This window comes from Lissotriton helveticus, chromosome 3_1 (assembly GCF_964261635.1).
Source record: "Lissotriton helveticus chromosome 3_1, aLisHel1.1, whole genome shotgun sequence".
Lineage (NCBI taxonomy): Eukaryota > Metazoa > Chordata > Amphibia > Caudata > Salamandridae > Lissotriton > Lissotriton helveticus.
In genome coordinates, this window is record NC_136061.1 from 1662925585 (window position 1) to 1662944483 (window position 18899).

The 18899-nt window shown below is 42.8% G+C and overlaps 1 protein-coding gene across 2 annotated transcripts in view; it reads left to right on the forward strand.

The window, feature by feature from the left end:
• Window positions 1-222: 222 nt before the first annotated feature.
• UBXN4 (UBX domain protein 4) overlaps window positions 223-18899 on the forward strand; it is a 230193-nt gene continuing 211516 nt past the window's right edge. For both annotated transcript variants that reach the window (XM_078682452.1, XM_078682453.1), the window contains exon 1: window positions 223-416. In XM_078682452.1, coding sequence (XP_078538578.1) covers window positions 335-416 — 82 coding nt within the window. In that variant the 5' untranslated portion in view covers window positions 223-334. The remainder of the gene's footprint in view (window positions 417-18899) is intronic.

An 18899-nucleotide genomic window follows, 5' to 3' on the forward strand; every position in this document is an offset into this window, starting at 1 on the left:
GATCACAAAGTTGCGGCTCAGTTTATCAGAAATCAAAGGGAATATAAGAGCGATAGTGGAGTCCTCCACACTTCATTTATTTACCTGAGCAACAATGGGGGTACTATATCTGCCTTGGTACCCCAGGGGTACCTTTGAGATCTTATTTGGTGTGGTGCAGTGGTAGCGACGAAATGCGGAAGGATAATAAGACTACAACTCCCGTGATGCCTCTGTGCCGACGCGCAAGCGCAGACCGCCGCCGGGAACAGTTAGTCATCAGTTTGGGTGTTGTGGTACGAGGCAGTCGGGGTGACAGGCTGCTGTCAGGAGTCCTGGACTGGGAGAGGCGAGGATGCTGTGGTTTCAAGGCACAATCCCGGACGCCATTGCCAGGGCTAAGCAGTGCAGCGCCGTGTTCGTGGTTTTTGTAACAGGTAGGCCCGGATAGCCTTCTCTAGGGCTCACAGGAGCGAGGCCTGTCACTTTCGTTCCGTGGCCTGTCTTGTCTCCCGACTGCTGTTTTGAGACCCAGCTGTCGCTCTGGTACTATTCCCAGAGGACACTGAAGAGTTTGCTGAATCCCCTCCCACACCTGTTGGTGTATTGTCGCTGCTTACCCAACATCTGCCAGTTCACAGGGTCAATCTCACACTAGCCCGTACGCAGCCATCACCTCACGAACGCAAATCGTTATGGTGATGAGCTCCGATTGAAAACTCCGTTTGCTGGGTTGTGCACTGGGTGTATTTGTATTTCTTGCACGTATTTCTGTCACTCGAATGGAGTCCCCTCGTTTGGCCCGCACAAACCTGCTGCCGCAGTCCTCTCCAACCACACGCTCAGAGTTGCACCACTCTCAACCAATTTTGGAGAAAGGCTGTTGCGTAAAGGCCAGATTTGCCGACTTAGACTTGATCCCCCAGATTCAATGTGTCGGCTCAACATCCTTAGATTTAGAGCAAATCACGTAATCTCACCTTGCATAAAAAAATTAAATCACTGTGTTCTTGTGTAATGTAAATGGTGCTCGTGTAAATCGTTCCAATACCTCCGGGTCGAGTTCGCGGTATATAAAACTGCCAAAAAATGCTGGATTTCCAGCCCATCTGCCACTTTGCTTGAACACCCGTGTCCCCCTCCAAAATCCCTGCTCTGCCTTCTTAACTGCTGGGATTCACATGTTATGTGCTCGTCTGCCTGAGTCCCCCGACCACATCTGGCAATATGCTAGAACCCCCTAAAAAAATATATATATTTATATATTAGTTTATCAAAACAGTTGACTTATTTTTTTTTTTGTTTAAATATCCTTTATTGATATCACAGGAGGAATGAGAACATGAATGCTACAACATACATATCTCTACATCTCAAAGATGTCTGTCATGTTTGCGGGGCATGTCGTACAATGCAATAGTCCTCCGCTTCATACATCATGTCTGCGATTCATCACAACTGTTCCAGCCATGTCGGTGCAACAAAGGAAATAACATTCTGAAATAAACAATGAAGGAATGCAAAAGAGAGGGGGAAAAACGGAAAGGGGGTCATGGTCATCTGATTTGGAAGCGCGGTGTGTGTGTCAAGTCGAGGGTCCATCAATGCAGTGGGGGCGCACGGTTTTTATTGGATAGGAACGGATGGCACAAGTGTGGCGCTAGGGAGGGCGATGGGTCTGCCCTGGTAGGTATTCAAAGGAGGGGAGTGTTGGGCAAGGTATCGCCATGTCAACAAAACAGTTGCCTTATGAACATAATAAAAGTAACATTAGCAATTGGGCAGAGGCGGCCCGAACACCCAGCATGGCAAATCTCAAGAAAAGGCAATGAAAACGAACAGGAACATTGTATCATAAACGGGTAACCTCTCACCTTGAAAGGAGAAATCCTATAATCACAGCAGAACAGTCAAATAACAAAACATAACTATCTCTCGCTGTCCGTTGCCCCCCAATCGAGGCCGTGATGTCCGATATGCCCTGGGCCACCTCCCGCCAAAAGTTTATGCAAGAATCCACATAAACAACAGATAGTTTGCTGGCTAATCTATTCCACCCTCCAGGATACCCCTTCCACACAAACTCATGCCACTTAATTGCTACAAAGCGGTACAAAAGGGGGTGGTGATGGACGGAGCATCTGAACCAATCAAACACGCCCAGTCAAAAGATCTGGGTTTAATCCATCACCGTTCTATGGCCCACTCTGCCACCCCAGTTCTGACATGGCCATATGCAAATCAATCTGACCCTGGGCCTCATGGGAACAGTCCAGCCCAAACTGCCAAGCCATGCCTTCCCTGGACCGGAAACAAGCTTCCTGGGACCGGTTTCTGGCATTTCAGCCGTCTTCAGCCAGGCTTGCTTGAATCCAGTGGCAAAGTGAGCAAAGCTTTGTTTGCCATAAGTTGGCGGGGTATGCTCCGACGTGAGTCCCTTGCTCACTTTGCCACTGGATTCAAGCAAGCCGGGCTGAAGACGGCTGAAATGCCAGAAACCGGTCCTAGGAAGCTTGTTTCCGGTCCAGGGAAGGCATGGCTTGGTAGTTCGGGCTGGACTGTTACCATGAGGCACAGGGTCAGACTGATTTGCATATGGCCATGTCTGAACTGGGGTGGCAGAGTGGGCTAAAGAACGGTGATGGATTAAACCCAGATCTGTTGACTGGGTGTGAGTGTTTGATTGGTTCAGATGCTCCGTCCATCACCACCCCCTTTTGTACCGCTTTGTTTGCCATAAGTTGGCAGGGTATGCTCAGACGTGAGTCCCTTGCTCACTTTGCCACTGGATTCAAGCAAGCCTGGCTGAAGACGGCTGAAATGCCAGAAACCGGTCCTAGGAAGCTTGTTTCCGGTCCAGGGATGCATGGCTTGGTAGTTCGGGCTGGACTGTTCCCATGAGGCACAGGGTCAGACTGATTTGTATATGGCCATGTCTGAACTGGGGTGGCAGAGTGGGCTAAAGAACGGTGATGGATTAAACCCTGATCTGTTGACTGGGTGTGAGTGTTTGATTGGTTCAGATGCTCCGTCCATCACCACCCCCTTTTGTACCACTTAATTGCTACAGGCATCTCCAGATCACCTCAATCGCTTGCATCACCCTGCCAAATCTTAAACGATCCAACCTACTTGTAATTCTGCTTGTATTGCCCCCCTCCCCCATTTCTACCAACCATACCAGTCTGTGTTCTGGGCTTCACCTTCTAATGTACTTGAGTCAAGCATTAACTGACAAATCGCTGGTATAAAGTAACAGGTCTAAAATTCTCTCAGTATAGGATTATTGCATGTGGCGTATGAAACGGACATTAATGTTTTAATCGGTGTCACTTCAAAGAGGCTTACCCTTCCAGGGACTCATACATTGCTCTGTTAGTCACTGTGCTGGTGATGCGCCTCCTTATATTGGTACATCTGAGTTCTCAACCTAAACCGATAGTCATGTGTGTTAAGGAACTGGTGCTAAACACATGCATTAGTGGCCACAGATTATTGTTTGACTTTTTGAATGCCATTATTGCTGTAAGTACTGGCGCTGGTATTTCGATTTTGATTTGTATATATAGTCTTTAAATTTAATTTGTGTTGACAAAGGCATCACGACAAATAAGTGGTACATCGGGTCAAAAAGTCCGGAACAACCCGAACTCTGTGGTTGAGCGTTTATTTAAGTTCTTCTGGCCAAGCCAGGATGTTCATGCAAACCCAGAGTTTCACTGTTTGTTATGTGGAGTTGTTTTTTTAGATGAGGGCAGGTGTTGTTGGTGCAGGGCTTTCGAAACTGCTACTGTCTGCTGCTGGATTGCTTGACGTCGCAACTAAAGTTGGTAAAATCCTCTGGGTTCTCTGTGCTTCATAATATTTGTGCTAGAAAGAAAAAAAGAGTTCCCTGATTGTCCAACTTGAGCATAACTTCATGTTACAAGTTTAGGGCTTTTTTTATTTATTATATTGCTGCTTTCTGGGAGTCTTAGTGTTTGCTTCCATTGAACTAATGCACCTCACTAGAATGGATTGCAATTGGGAATTCCAGTACTATGAACTTAGTTTTCCGTTAACAGGAGTGAATCTAGTAACTTCAGGCTTCCCTCACCAAGTGATGAAAACAAAGGTTACCCCTGGAAGCCGCCACACAAACATTTAATTGGCATCATGTGTGCCTGACTCGCGTTCCTGCTGTGCACCAAATACGTTCATTCATCAGCTGGACGTGTTTCCAGACGTGCAAGAAGAATTAGACAAATGTATGAATCCTCTTCTCTTCTACATAGGGTTTCAGGCACAATGCGTCACCGGAATGCAACAGTTAGGGGCTAAGATTCACTGTACCCACACAGTGCATCGTCCTGTACTTGGGACTGAAGTGGAGGTTGGTAGTCAGTCGCACATGATTTAGATGACCGGCCCACTGTGGAACTGCAAAGCTACAGGTGGCAGAATGATGGGACAAGAAAGTCTGTCCTCGTGTTACTTAAGCTTGTGACATCAGGCGCAATTGAAGCCAGGGTCTCATGCCGATCTGGAGGGCTTATCTTCTTCATTCTTAGTCACAGTCTGAGTGACAGCCTGTAACTATGCATAAAGACTGACGCAGGTGAGGTTTGCACAAGAGAAAGGTATGCACAACCCCACTGCCAAATGGTGTGGCTTTCCATAGCGGAGTGTGTTCTGCAGGATTGTAGCTTTCTGAAAATCTAACCGGATCAAAACCCAGAATGCAGTGAGCACTGTTCACTTAGAACTAACCGTTCCATAATCTCTTTTACACAGTTTGCTTGAATTAAATCCAAAAACAGAAAATGTAATCAAAAAACAACTCGGTCATGTTGTATCATGTACACATTATTACTCATCAACAAATCATATAGAACACATCATTCGGTGTGCTGTACTTAATACTTGACAACGAGAAACAAAATTGCATGGCTAAGCAGCATCAAATCTTTTCTTAGCAAGATGGGGATGAGTGATTTATGGAATTGTCCAGAAACTGCGTCATTTCCTTCCAAATCCGCCTTCAAAGCTGCATATTGGAACCTTATTCAAATTTGAGCGGTTCTCGTCATTGACTGGTTCATCTTTGACTAAAGCCTATTGTGATCTTAAAGATGAATCCTCGAAGGAAAGCTATTGGGATCTAATAACTAAACCTAGAGATCGCAAGCTTTACCATCAGTTCCGAGTGGAGACTCTTCCTATAAGGAAATTTACCAGTAAATGGTCCTCTGGGGCTAGTGCGGCGTGCCCGTTCTGCCCGGAGCTTAACGAAGATATTAACCACCTTCTTTATGTTTGCCCAGCCTACAAGCTCCCCCGCAGAACGTGGCTCAAACCTCTATGCAGATACTTGGGTACTAGCTCTGCATTGGCCGCTAAAAGGTTATTAAAATCAGGGTCTAACGAGATTATTGTTATTGGGGTATCTAAATTCTTGAGCTGGGCGTGGGCTATTAGGGAAAAAAAAGAGCAGGTGCCTTTAGCTCAATGAACTGTTTGTATTAATTGGCTTTACTGACCGAATATTCTTATATATGTTTCCCTTTTTAGAACTTACAAAAGTCTTGTGATTATACTTGATTTAATCAATTATTATGTGGTTTTAAAGTATCTCTGTTATTTATATTTTAAACCGTTTTATCTGACAGTTTTAGGACGAGTTTTTATCCTTGTATGCTATTGTTCCTGTATTTTATGATGATTAATCGAAATAAAGACTTTTTGAATAAAAAAAAAATTGAATTGACAACAAGATAACCTTCAAATTGCCGTTGTGGTTTACAATCCGAACCAAAGTATATATAAGAAATAACAGACTTAAGAATAGCAAATCATATCATGGCATTGAAATGCAGCCCCATGCCTTTCGGGACTCTATGGTCTCTTCCTCAGGGGCGTATCTTTGTTGAAAACTTAGACTGTATCCTCATCAATGTCAGTGTTATCCAAAATGGTACACATCTCTTTCCAGTTCGACTACGGAGCATTTTGATCGTTATATTACGACCAAGTTCCACCGGCATTTGGAACATGAGGTGTCCTTGTCATATCGCCTCATGAACGCATTCAGGGTTTTAATCCTGTTAGATTTTCAGTTTATTACACGCATGTGATGTCAACACATGCAACAGTGAGGCACCCATTTAATAATGTTTTATAAAACGTACACAAAAAAGTAACTTTAAAAAAAAACGTTCAGTTTAGGAGTGCTCCTCTTCCCTCCACATTTATAACTTTATAGGATTGTAGCATTCACCACACAAAAGCACAAGCCTCAAAAACTCCCAACCGCAAAAAATAGCCCCTGAGCTAGTGTTCAGAGCCTTGATTTAATATGTTGCAAAGGAGCTTCGTGGTATTTGTACAATTCTAGGTATATTTACTTAGACATTTTGAAGTTTTATCTAAATAATATCTTTGACAAACATCACAACTTTGTTGGTGTTTCCAATGAATTAAATCGCGTTTTGGGGAATAATGCTCCTATTCTTCACCACATCACTTGTTCTACTTTAGTTTTTTCAAAATGTCATTTTTTTTAGCACCATTCCCTGCATTTTGCAGCATAGTATAGCAGGATGATTTCCCAATCTAACACACATGCCACTTGATTTATCTACTGAACGTATTCCCTGCCCTCCACCCATCCGTCTGCTGGATCTTTCCCACCGCACATGTTAACTGGTGCCCACCCACCTATCGCCATCTGTGGTCTGTTCGTATCCTACTCCTTACCGCTGTGAGTATACTGGCATGCCCTCTTCTTTCTGTTTCCGTATACCAGCTCACTTTCCTCAAGTTTTAGCTTTATGGAGTTCCATCTTATTATCTGCTTCTGATAGTGGTGGATCTTTTCTTTAGCAATTAGATATCGGAGTTCCACTAAAAACCGTTTTGCATCATCTCAGGTTGCTGCTATTCTCTTTGCCTTGGCTCTCTAAGCTAATGCTTTTCACATCAGCCCAAAACTCATAGTGCCAAACTGCATATCTGTACCGTCACTTTTAGTGAGCGCACTGCTATGACACAGTGAAGAACTATGTAGTGTAACCAGATCTCAAGTTTAGCATACTTTGGATTGCTTAATGTTTGCATCTAAAAAAGGTCACCTTGTTTGTTAAGGTATCCGGTGGCCATCTGTGACAGGTGTTATACAGAACGTTTGCAAATTAACCAGTTGCTGTTCACTACATATTATAATATATATATATATATATATATATATATAGATATATAGATATATATATATATAGATATAGATATATATCCAGCAATTACCAACTTCTCTACTGAAAAGAGGCACACCGACACCTGCTGAAAGAGGTTTCAAGCGCTTTATTCCACACAAAGAGAGCGCGCACAGGTACTGCAAATCCCAACATGTTTCAACTCCATTGAGCCTTGGTCACCGGAAAGTTGCGTTTTTTTAAATGACCACGTGATTTAAAGACGCAGGTCACATTCTCTCACTCAAAGCGCACTTTAAAACAGAAATGTTCAATATTTAACTGAAAGCAGCATAAATCATGCCAGTGTCACATTGCTGCAGTCCCAGTGTTCAATCGTACTGTTTTAGCGCTTTAAAGTTTGCAAACCTGCATATCCAAGCAATGTTCTTCAGGTAACGCTTTCTCCTCTCTCAGCTGGCAAAAGGAAATGTTTCCTCTCGTCTCTCTTTCCGACATAACTGCAGGTTTCATTAGGAATTTTCCTGTCTTGCCTCAGTAAAGGTCGGCGGGTCAGGCTCACGTACATTAAATCCAGCCACAACTTGCTCCTTCAAACACGAGCCATGAGACCCTGGCAGGGCGGGTCGGTGTAAATGGGGATGGAGCCACCCATTAATAGATCCAGCAGTTACCAACTTCTCTACTGAAAAGAGGCACACCGACACCTGCTGAAAGAGGTTTCAAGCGCTTTATTTCACACAAAGAGAGAGCGCACAGGTACTGCAAATCCCAACATGTTTCAACTCCATTGAGCCTTGGTCACGGGAAAGTTGCGTTTTTTGAAATGACCACGTGATTTAAAGACGCAGGTCACATTCTCTCACTCAAAGCGCACTTTCAAACAGAAATGTTCTATAATTAACGGAAAGCAGCATGATTTATGCTGCTTTCCGTTAATTATTGAACGTTTCTGTTTTAAAGCAGGTGTCGGTGTGCCTCTTTTCAGTAGAGAAGTTGGTAATTGCTGGATCTATTAATGGGTGGCTCCATCCCCATTTACACCGACCCGCCCTACCAGGGTCTCATGGCTCGTGTTTGAAGGAGCAAGTTGTGGCTGGATATATATATATATATATATATATATATATATATATATATATATATATATATATATACACTGAAAAAACCATAGGTTATAGACCATATATAGTTAGGAATTAGCATTTAGAAAACCTTATTTTACTCACACAAAACCATTGAAATTCCATATATAGTTAGTTGCACTAACTATATATCGCGCACCCGCAATCCACTGCTGATGATGTCACATATTACATCATTCATGACATGGTCAGTGACATCACTGATGACATCACTGATGACATCTCAAATGACATCACTGATGACATCACTGATGACAACATCCAGTGACTGTATGTTTCTGTAAAGTTAAAATATGTCTTACATATTGAAGAATGAGTAGATGTATAAGTGTCTGGACGAAGGATTTAGTAGGTGCATGACTGAATGTATGAGTGAGTGATTAATGTGTCTCACTGAGTGCATGGGTTAGTGACTAAACTGTCTTAATTTGTGCATCATTATGTCTGTTGTTCTGTAAACTGCTGCATGTGTTGATCAGTAGCTATATGAGTAACTATATGGATTATTGATTGATTGCCCAAGTATTTGTATGGGAGACTGAGTGTGTGTGTGGCTGGCTGGGAGGTGTGTGACTCTGTGCAGATCAATGTGTACTTGTATCAATGATTGTATAAGAGAGTAAGTATGTGTTAGTATATGTTTCAAAATGTAAGGTGCTCTATGTTTAACTGTATAGAAAATGGAAGTGTGATTGATTCTTTACAGGACTGACTAGGTGTGTGAGTAACTCCATGGATGAGTGACAGAGTGTGAGTGTCTGTATAGGTGTATGAGTGCATATGATAGTGTTGTAAAGATGAGTGATTGTATGTATGAATGATTGTATGGGTGAATGAGTGAATGTGTGTGTAAACATAGGAATCAGTGAGTGCGTATGTAGTAACTAGTATTGGTGTGTCAATGGTTTCAAAAATTATACTCTGTATTTAACACTGGGTGTAACAGAGGTTATATTAAAGTGTGAGGAGATGCATTGTATTGTCACATGAATGATATCATCAGTGATGTCATCAGTGATGTCATTTGAGATGTCATCAGTGATGTCATTTGAGATGTTATCAGTGATGTCATTTGAGATGTCATCAGTGATGTCATTTGAGATGTCATCAGTGATGTCATCAGTGATGTCACTGACCATGTCATGAATGATGTAATATGTGACATCATCAGCAGTGGATTGCGGGTGCGCGATATATAGTTAGTGCAACTAACTATATATGGAATTTCAATGGTTTTGTGTGAGTAAAATAAGGTTTTCTAAATGCTAATTCCTAACTATATATGGTCTATAACCTATGGTTTTTTCTGTGAATTTCATTGGTTTTTTAACAGCTAATATCTGTAGCTGTAAAATGTATTCTTCTTTAAATCCCAAAATATATTTTATATGTTTATGAATAATTTTTTTTTTAAATATTTTTTTTTCTTCGTTCCCGCTTCGCGAATCGGGAAGCTTCCCGTTAGCTGACCTTGATGCCGCGAAATAGACCGCGAGCCGGTAAACGTTTCTTTACCGCAAGTGCCGCGTTAGAAAACAACATCGTGACGCCTCCCGTCCGCATGACGTTTCACGTTGTCGCGTGATACGTCATATGACGTGCTACGTTAGCGAACTGGTACGCGAAGCGAGTCGCAAAGCGCAGGTTTCTGGAAGCAAACCGGGAGGCCCTGCAAAGCGCTTAACATAAACACAGCAAGTCATGTGACTTGGTAATAACACTTTTCATTGGTTCATTTCACTTTTGGTTTCCTAATGATGTAAGACTAGGTCATATAATCTAAAATGAACACTTTTGATTGGTTGAGAACTCTTGTTTTTCCCAAATGATGAAAATCCCTCCTTCTTTCCTCACTCTGACTTTCATCATTGTGAGAGAAAGACCCTTTGTGATCACTGAGCAATGGCTTCTTTAGTAGCTTCAGCTGGTGCTTCCCCACCACCTCCACCACATCCAAGGAAGAGTGGACCACCTGCTCAAGTTATAATTCAACAAGAAGAAGAAGAAGAGGAACAGGACGACGAGCACGAAGAGAGGCAGTTTTTGCCTGAGCAGCCCAGGACGTCTCACCGGAAAGAAAACTTCATTTGGCAATTTTTTAAAATTCCCAAAGGTCAGAAAAAAGTAAATGCAAGATACGTAACTTGCCTTATATGTCAAGATAGACTGTCCAGAGGAACCGAGAAAAAATACAGTTTCGGAAACTACACAATGCATCGCCATATGACTAGGTGGCATCCTAACAACTACAGTGCTGCACAGTTTCGGAACGACCTAGATAATCTCCCTATTATGGCCAGAAGATCTGTTGTACCGGAAGTAACGGGACCAGAGGGCAGGGAGATGGTGCCAAATATACAAATGAAATTTGGTGAAGTAAAACACATCTGCGTATTTTGCGATGGATTCATTTCCTACGGAGAAAAAAGCATCACTCTGATCAACAGAGCTATTGACTATCATATGCAAGTTTGTACGAAACGCCCAAAATAATAAATACTTCTTTTTTTGTTTTGTTGCTCCTGTTGAGCCCTTTACAATGAATCGTTTTCATTGCCCCCTCCAAGAAAAACCCCAAAAAATATAAAACTGTTCAGAAAAATTCAAAAAAAGTAAAAAAATGTTCCGAAAAATAATAAAAAAAATATAAAACAACAAAAACAATAAAAAAAAAAGTTCTTTTCAGAACTACCTCCCCGTTATTAAAAAATTGGTACAATATTTGGAACTGTGCCAACCTCTATTTCTCTTAGTTCGCTTCCCAGTTCGCTCGCCGGTACGCGAACCAGAAGCGAACCAAAAACAGTAAGTATAAGGGAAGGAAACAGACACTTATGTTAAAAGAAAGACAGCTATAGGGGAGTAAACTAGAGATACTATTACCCGTAATCCACTGCTGATGATGTCACATATTACATCATTCATGACATGCTCAGTGACATCATCAGCAGAGGATTGCGGGTTTTTTGGCAACGTGCCTTATCCACGGTTTAATAACGCTGCCTTTTGCTTTATATAAGTTTTCAAATTGTATGAAATATATACCAATAGGTCGTTATGAACCTTTAGGTAGTGCTTTTCTTCATGAGGTCTGGTCGCTTTTATACACATACAGATGTTTCAAAGATGATCAAGAAGTTTATCTGAATGGAGAGGAATGCACTGAGACGCCAGATCATTCACTAATGTGTAGGCACATACAGTTACACGGTTCATGCAACAAACACCGACCAAATATGGCTTGCGTGTTGCAAGGCACGCCAGTTCCTGCTATCATCCCCACGTTCAAGTTGTTGGAAAATGGTAGTTATTTGATGCTCAATAATGAAGATTGTTCTGAGTTAATTAAAAGTATTCCTTTTATCGTAACAGTAAGTGAACGGGTTATTTGCTGCAGAAATGTTCTATTTCCTCCCACACATGAACATAGGGAGTTTTCAATCTGGCCACAAATACCAACCTTGGGACAGATTTCAACGGCATGGCAAGAATAAGAGCTCTTTTGTCTCAGAGAGAGGTGGCCTTGAGTTCGGCCCGTGAAACTTTCGCGCTTCACATAGCGAACACCCGTACAGAGGTGCAGACCCTTTTCAATTCAGATTTGCCTTTCAATTTCAGCAAGATGGTTCCGACTATCTTTAACGCATCCTCCACAAAGACCCTGGCACACTTTTTTAAAGTTGTTACCAGTGGTCTCGTGACTTCATTTGAGAAAATCTTTGGAGTCATCCCTGCTTCCTTTCATTCTATTTTCTCCACTCTGGTTCGTGGATTGGCATTTTTACTTGCATTACCAGCGGACGCTCTTGTGCTTTTTTACATTTTTAAATATGGATGTCCCTCCTATGCAACCTCCCACCCTGCAGCTGCTGACACTGTTCCGCAATCGCATGCTAGAATATTATGGCACAATGCCGTTGGCGATATTAAGCACGGCATATGGATTATCTTTTCGATTCTCCTACTTCACCTGTGTCCAGCCTGTATTTCACTGCCTGACCTGTGATTTCGATTGGGCCATTGATTTGTGTCTCTGCGGACCGGTTTCTCCTGACGTCGACTTTAATCAGCTGATGACTCCTATCATTACTCACGAGTTGGTTTGTCCTGGCGAAAGGATTATGGCTGTGGCATTGATGCATGGACTACTTGGTCCCTGGAATTTACTGGCGGCAGCACAGTCTTTCTTGGAACAGAGCTTTCTTGAAAACCCACCGAGCTGTCCTCTGATGGTGATAGAGGATCCGGTGCTGGGAGAGCACGTATGTTCTTTTCCGCTTTTAAATTGGATGGCTGAACTGTTTTCGGATGAAGACGGTGACTTCCTATTGGAGGCTGTTGCAGCTTATTTTGCATACACAGTTATGTCATAGACCTTTTTCATGTTTGATATGCTGAGTACTAGCATTTCATTGACAATTCATTGACTTATTTGTCAAGTTTTTATTATTTACCTTGCCTATTGGCTTAAGACTCGATAAAGTACTTGGCTGTTTTATTTTTCTTTAGCATTAAATTTTCCTAGTTTTTAATGCTTTACCTTGCGGACCGTCCACATATAAACTTGCAATCTGCTCTCATGAGATGGCACTTCTATTATCTTATTCAGTTCGTTTCCGGATCATGGGGAGGTGTCATCTAGGTCCTGGATATCTTTACACCGTGTTAAGTTAGCATGGGCTCATTACCGGTTTAAACGCCATTTTTCCTTTTTTGCAACTTCTGCACACGACACTTAGTTGTTGCTTTAGCTTTCCACCTAGTAGTTCATCGTGGTTTACATGAGAATAATATGTTATTGCTCTACTATCTGCTTTGCTTGTTAAACTATATCTGTACAGCGAGTGCTGAAGTTTCAAGAACAACACGATACAGAATTGTTATGAGGTCTGATCTCCACGACTTCATACTCATAACATAAGTGCAACTTCTGCCAATTCTGGGCATGAGGCGGGTTTTATATTGCTTTGCCGAACACACATACACAACAGTTGATGCGGTTCACATGAAGAGAGAGCTGGTGTATGCTGATGTGATTCCTTCAAATCTAAGACACTAAAGTATGGGCACGCCCTAAACCAACACAAAGAGACCTTCTTAGCAAATAATATAATATGTGTATTAGGGAGGGTGAGATATAAGCAGCCGCGGGCCGTGGAGGGAGTTACGGTGAGGCAGGGAGGCGGGGAGGGGGAGAAGCAGGGTGGAGCCCTCTCTACCTTGCCCCTCCCCCTCCCCGCCTCCCTGCCCCACCGTAACTCCCTCCACGGCCCGCGGCTGCTTATAAGTGTTGCTAACTCTTATTCATTTACAGCATGTTAACATACTGTCACCATTCGCTTTTTATGTACTAGTAACTATGCTGGTAATTTTGCTACTGATAATATGTGTACTTGTATTCTCCACCCTGCTTCTCCCCCTCCCCGCCTCCCTGCCTCACCGTAACTCCCTCCACGGCCCGCGGCTGCTTATAAGTGTTGCTAACTCTTATTCATTTACAGCATGTTAACATACTATCACCATTCGCTTTTTATGTACTAGTAACTATGCTGGTAATTTTGCTACTGATAATATGTGTACTTGTATTATCTAAGATACTACGCCTGAGAAGACGGCATTAGTAAATAAACATTTCAAATACACATGTGTTCTTCTTAACTCCATGTTCTGGTTTCTAAGAAATATATAACGACCGACTGTTCATGAGTTCCACGTATCCTGAGGTACTATAAGTTCATATTCTGGATAGTCTAAACATTGAGAGTTTGTTATATCCAATGTGACACTGTACCTAGCTTGCTAAGGAGTTTTTGATTACTAACGTGAGTTTTGGGACACCCTAATTCGCCGAGGTTCCAATCCTCTGTCCACAGTTCTGTGTGAGAACAGAAACCCTGCGACAGGGGCACCCCCGACCCTTGCTGGAGCTTCATCACACTTGCGATACAACTCCAGCAATGCGCCACCTTTACGGCACAGATACATCACGCATCTGTGCTGTTTTTGCCCCATGATGCGCCGCATTGTAAATGCAGCACACCATAGGTGACGGAACAGCGGCACAGAATGACTAACACATCCCTGGTGATGCGCCAGTCATCATAAATGTATCCCTATGCTTCTTATCTTGTTAGAGATGAACCGCCATATGTATCATCAAAGTTTTTTGCATTTCCTAAATAGCGAACTTTAAGGAATAAATAGCGATTCTTTACCATTCCTAGTTTGCGATTAGCTATTTGCTAATTACAAATTACCCATTCATTTCCTTCATTTCCATAGGGCGGTTGGACTCACTTTTAGCTCGAACGGCTGAATGGATTTCCACGAAACTTGGCAAAATTGTAGGGACTGGTAGCCCGATGTGCCTTTGCTATGTCTCAAGATATATGCTCCAGTGGTTTTTACGAAAATTAACTTTGAAAAATATATATTGGGCTACATTGGCCTATATATATGTTGGAGCCCAAATGTAGCCCAATGTAGCCCAATGAAGCCCAATGTAGCCCAATGTAGCCCAAAGATGGCCGCCAGACACACAAAAAAACAAATGTAGCCCAAATATCAGCCAGATGTAGCCCAACTATAGCCCAGTGACAGAATGACCAATCAGCTTCGCAAACCTCCGTTACGCGAAGCGGAGCGCTGTTACAGATATATATCTTTTTTTTAACGTTAATTTCTCAAAATCCACTGGAGCACATATATTGAGACCTAGCAAAGGCACATCGGGCTACCAGTCCCTAATATTTTGCCAAGTTTCGTGCAAATCCATTCAGCCGTTCGATTATTATTATTATTATTTTTTTTTGCCCCGCGGGGCCCTTTTAAAACCTCCACATCAAACCTAGGGGGTCAGCGAGGATCTACTATGCCCCCTTATAGTTATTTCCCCCTTTGTTTTGACCTCCTCTTGTCTCTCGATCCTACCGAGAGACAAGATGGCGGCCGCTACGGACTTTTTGGAATGTTGACAGACGCCGGAGAACCAATCAGCTTCGCTTCACAAAGCTCCGTTGCGCGTAAAGTATGCGTCCTGGGACGCTGCCAGGTCCGCTGTTACAGATATATATCTTTTTTTAAACGTTAATTTCTCAAAATCCACTGGAGCACATATATTGAGACCTACAAAAGGCACATCGGGCTACCAGTCCCTACAATTTTGCCAAGTTTCGTGCAAATCCATTCAGCCGTTCGGGCTAAAAGTGAGGCCAACCGCCCTATGGAAAACTCAATGTTAAAAACACGTTTTGGGACCCCCCTTTTTTCTCGGCCCCCCCTTGACGAACCCCCCCCAAATTTTCAAGGGCTGCTCAGAAACAGAATGTGCCATTTTCCTGAAAATTTCAGCCAATTCCGTCCACAAACGCCAAAGTTATTAGACATAGAATTTTCAAAAATCCCATAGAGAAAAAATCCTAACTATATATACCTACTGGCGACCGCCAGTAGGTAATATATATATATATATATATATATTCATGAATTCTGTGCCTCTCTTTTTTTTCCGTACTTCAGTTACACGTTCACACTTCTGTCTGTATATTTTGACTATTTATTTATCTGGTATTATTTATTTTGATTTTATTGTCCATGTTATCGCTACATCATTGCACTGTCTGAGGAAGGGTAAAGATTCCATGGAGACAGCGTGGGCCTATCTGTGAGATACTCTTTTAAAGGCAGGAGTTTTCTTGCTGCATCACATCCAAAGAATGTCGGGTAATGAAGTTCTGGCTTAGACACGGGTAGAGTTGTATTAGATCGCATGATGATGACAATGAGCCAGACATCATAGTACCAAATTGTTTTTGAAATGCAGATGTCTGTTGAACTATGTACATTGATGATTTAATCGGACTACGACCATGGGTCAAGAGCATAGAGGCTAGTGTCCCAGCTACGCATCAACCGAATGGAAGAGGTGGATCTTCAGTCCACTGCAAAACATGAAGTCTTCTTCTAGACTTGTATCCTAGGGTGGGTATCCCATAGTGATGAGGTCTGCACAAGAAGGGATCGTACTTGATATATTTTAAAACTGACTGGACAGATGATCAGTTGGTATTCGGTGCCTTGAGCTCTTTTCTTGATAAAAAGCCTGTGTAGCTTTTTCTGCAATTTCGGAGAGTTAAAAGAAGCAGTTGTGCTTTTAAGTTTCTGCATTAGGTTTTAATGTTATTGCACAATGTTGGTATGGAAATGACCACTTCAAAGGAGTTTTATGACATTTTAGCTAGGCAATACCCAACGTGGTTGTTGAAAGTAAAAGAAAGTGCCATTGGTGAGTGTGGTAACTTGGAGAGCAATGTCACGCTCTTCCTGGATGGGTGTCGGAGGGAACTGAAATAGCGAATCAGGAGAAAGGAAGATCTGAGTGTTTGATGCCTCATGAACATGATCTCATACTTCCGGCTAGTAAGAAAAATCCAGTTAGCAGCATGCAATGCTGGACCTAGTTTTGAAATTTTAGCATTATGTGGCATGCCCCAGATTATTATCTGAATTTAGGGTAGGTTTGGAGCTTCCTACTTATAGGTTATTGATTAACTGGTGTGTATTGAGGTTGCTGTCCAACAATTTCATCTAGAAGTTAAAGACTGTAGGCCGTTCAGGTTAAAATTAATTATCAGATACATATCTTTTTTCTGAAAAAGTACCAGACACTTTGCCTCTCCATCAAGCTGAGAAAAACTGTCTGAAATGGATCATGCCATGAGGCAAACTAACATTGAGGAAATGCAGTTTATTATATAGTGTTGTTGTGTGATCTCATCGTGCAAATCACTCACAAACTGGTCTTCGGTCCAGTCAGGCTCGTTTTTAAAATCTTAGCTCAACCATGGGTAGCAGTGGCTTCTAGCAGTCAGGTTTAACTCTTTCGGTGCGTCGGACGGCCCCCGGCCGGTCCAACGTCACGGTGGGCGTGTGCGGAGGACGGCTGGGGGCCATCTGAAACACGACTACCCATTATTTCACCCGCACCGTGGTGAAATTCGCACCGCAGTCAACGGGTTAACAAAAGAACAATTACAAAGAAGTTCCAAAACAATTGAATAAGATGGAAGAGCAACAATGAAAGAAATCCAGCACCAATATGTAAAAGTAGATTATTTTTTTTATTTACACATTTCTAGACACCAAAAAGAACAAAATCCACCAAAGGGTTCTGCAGATATAAATTATTATTAAGCAAATCACTGCTTTTCAATGAAAACGCAAGCTTTGGTAACTGCTGTGGCTGCTTTGAAAACTTTTAATAAAGTTATGGTTGGGTCGTCCGGCCTGCTTTGGGTGACCAACTCTGGCAGGGAGCAAGTCAGAGGGGCCAATCAGTCTTAGCAGGACAGTTACATTTCAGTCACAGCAGTCTCCAGTCCAGTTCCTGGCTCTGTGGGCAAACTGCCAAAGACATCAATACAGTGGTCCTCATAGGTCCTGATGCAAGTGATACAGGATGCTGAAAAAGCTGCGGATGCTTATCCAGTCGACAGTGGTCTTACTGGTGCCACCCCTCAGTTAATGAACATGGTGAGGTGACTTTAGCCACTTAGGTCGATGTCTTTTGAAGTCTAGCCAAAAACCAGTTGCCACAGGTTGACTGGTCTCCGGTCAAAGCAAACAAGTAGTTCCATTTAACTACGACTAGTTATGGTCTTAGGTGACCACTACACCTTACGCCAACGACTCTTCTGGGTCCAGCAGACTTGGGTGCAACTTTGAGTGTTGATCGCTCAGTCTCCTGGCCTGTGATTTGGTGGTCAGCGGCAGTTAAGCAATTCTGGCTACCAACTCTCCTTCTGCAGCTCTTGTGACCCTGGAGCTATAACTTTTTCTCGAGCAGGACACCACAGGCATAGTTCTCGATTCTATCCCAGGAGCAGCAGGTGCAGTCAAGTCTTTGGTGCAGCCTTTCTTTGCCAGATCCAGGGTACATCAGGGCAGTCCTTTTTTGGTTCTCACTCCAGTACAGATGTTATCTGAGGTCTGTTTGCCAGAAGTACACTTTTACGCCTACAACTTGCTTGGGGGGTGGGGGGGGGGGGTCAGTGAATACTAACCAATGGGCTACCAAGTCCCCTCTTGCCTTGTGCTGACTTCCCGCAATGTGTGGCATCTAGCTATCACAGAGTGCAATAAGGCAGAACATGTCTCACAGTGTTTATAGCTTGGTAGCCCACCTTAGAGGTGTGGCTACTTGAGTGCTACACACCCATGGGAAAACCGGTTTAGCAGCTGCTTTCTCCTCTCTGTCCCCAATGCCAACCTGTATACCAGAACAAAACAGCAGCCCCTCTCGTGTGAGTCCACCATTTGCCCTTCAAAAGTGACTTCCCCCTTTAAAGCTTACCTTCTGCCAGGGAGAGGTAACGCCTTTTCAAACAGCAGGCCTCCATTATGTCTTTTCTTGGGAGTCATTCACCCCTCTCCCCAGGAGGGCAGATGACTATCTTGTGTCCAGCAACTGTAAATGGCCTCTGGAAAACTTGGGCAGCTGAATGGCAAATTTGAAAGAAATGGAGCCTCGCCTGGTCCCCAATCAAGCTGCACAGCCATATACATACATTAATCAAATGAGTTCATAATC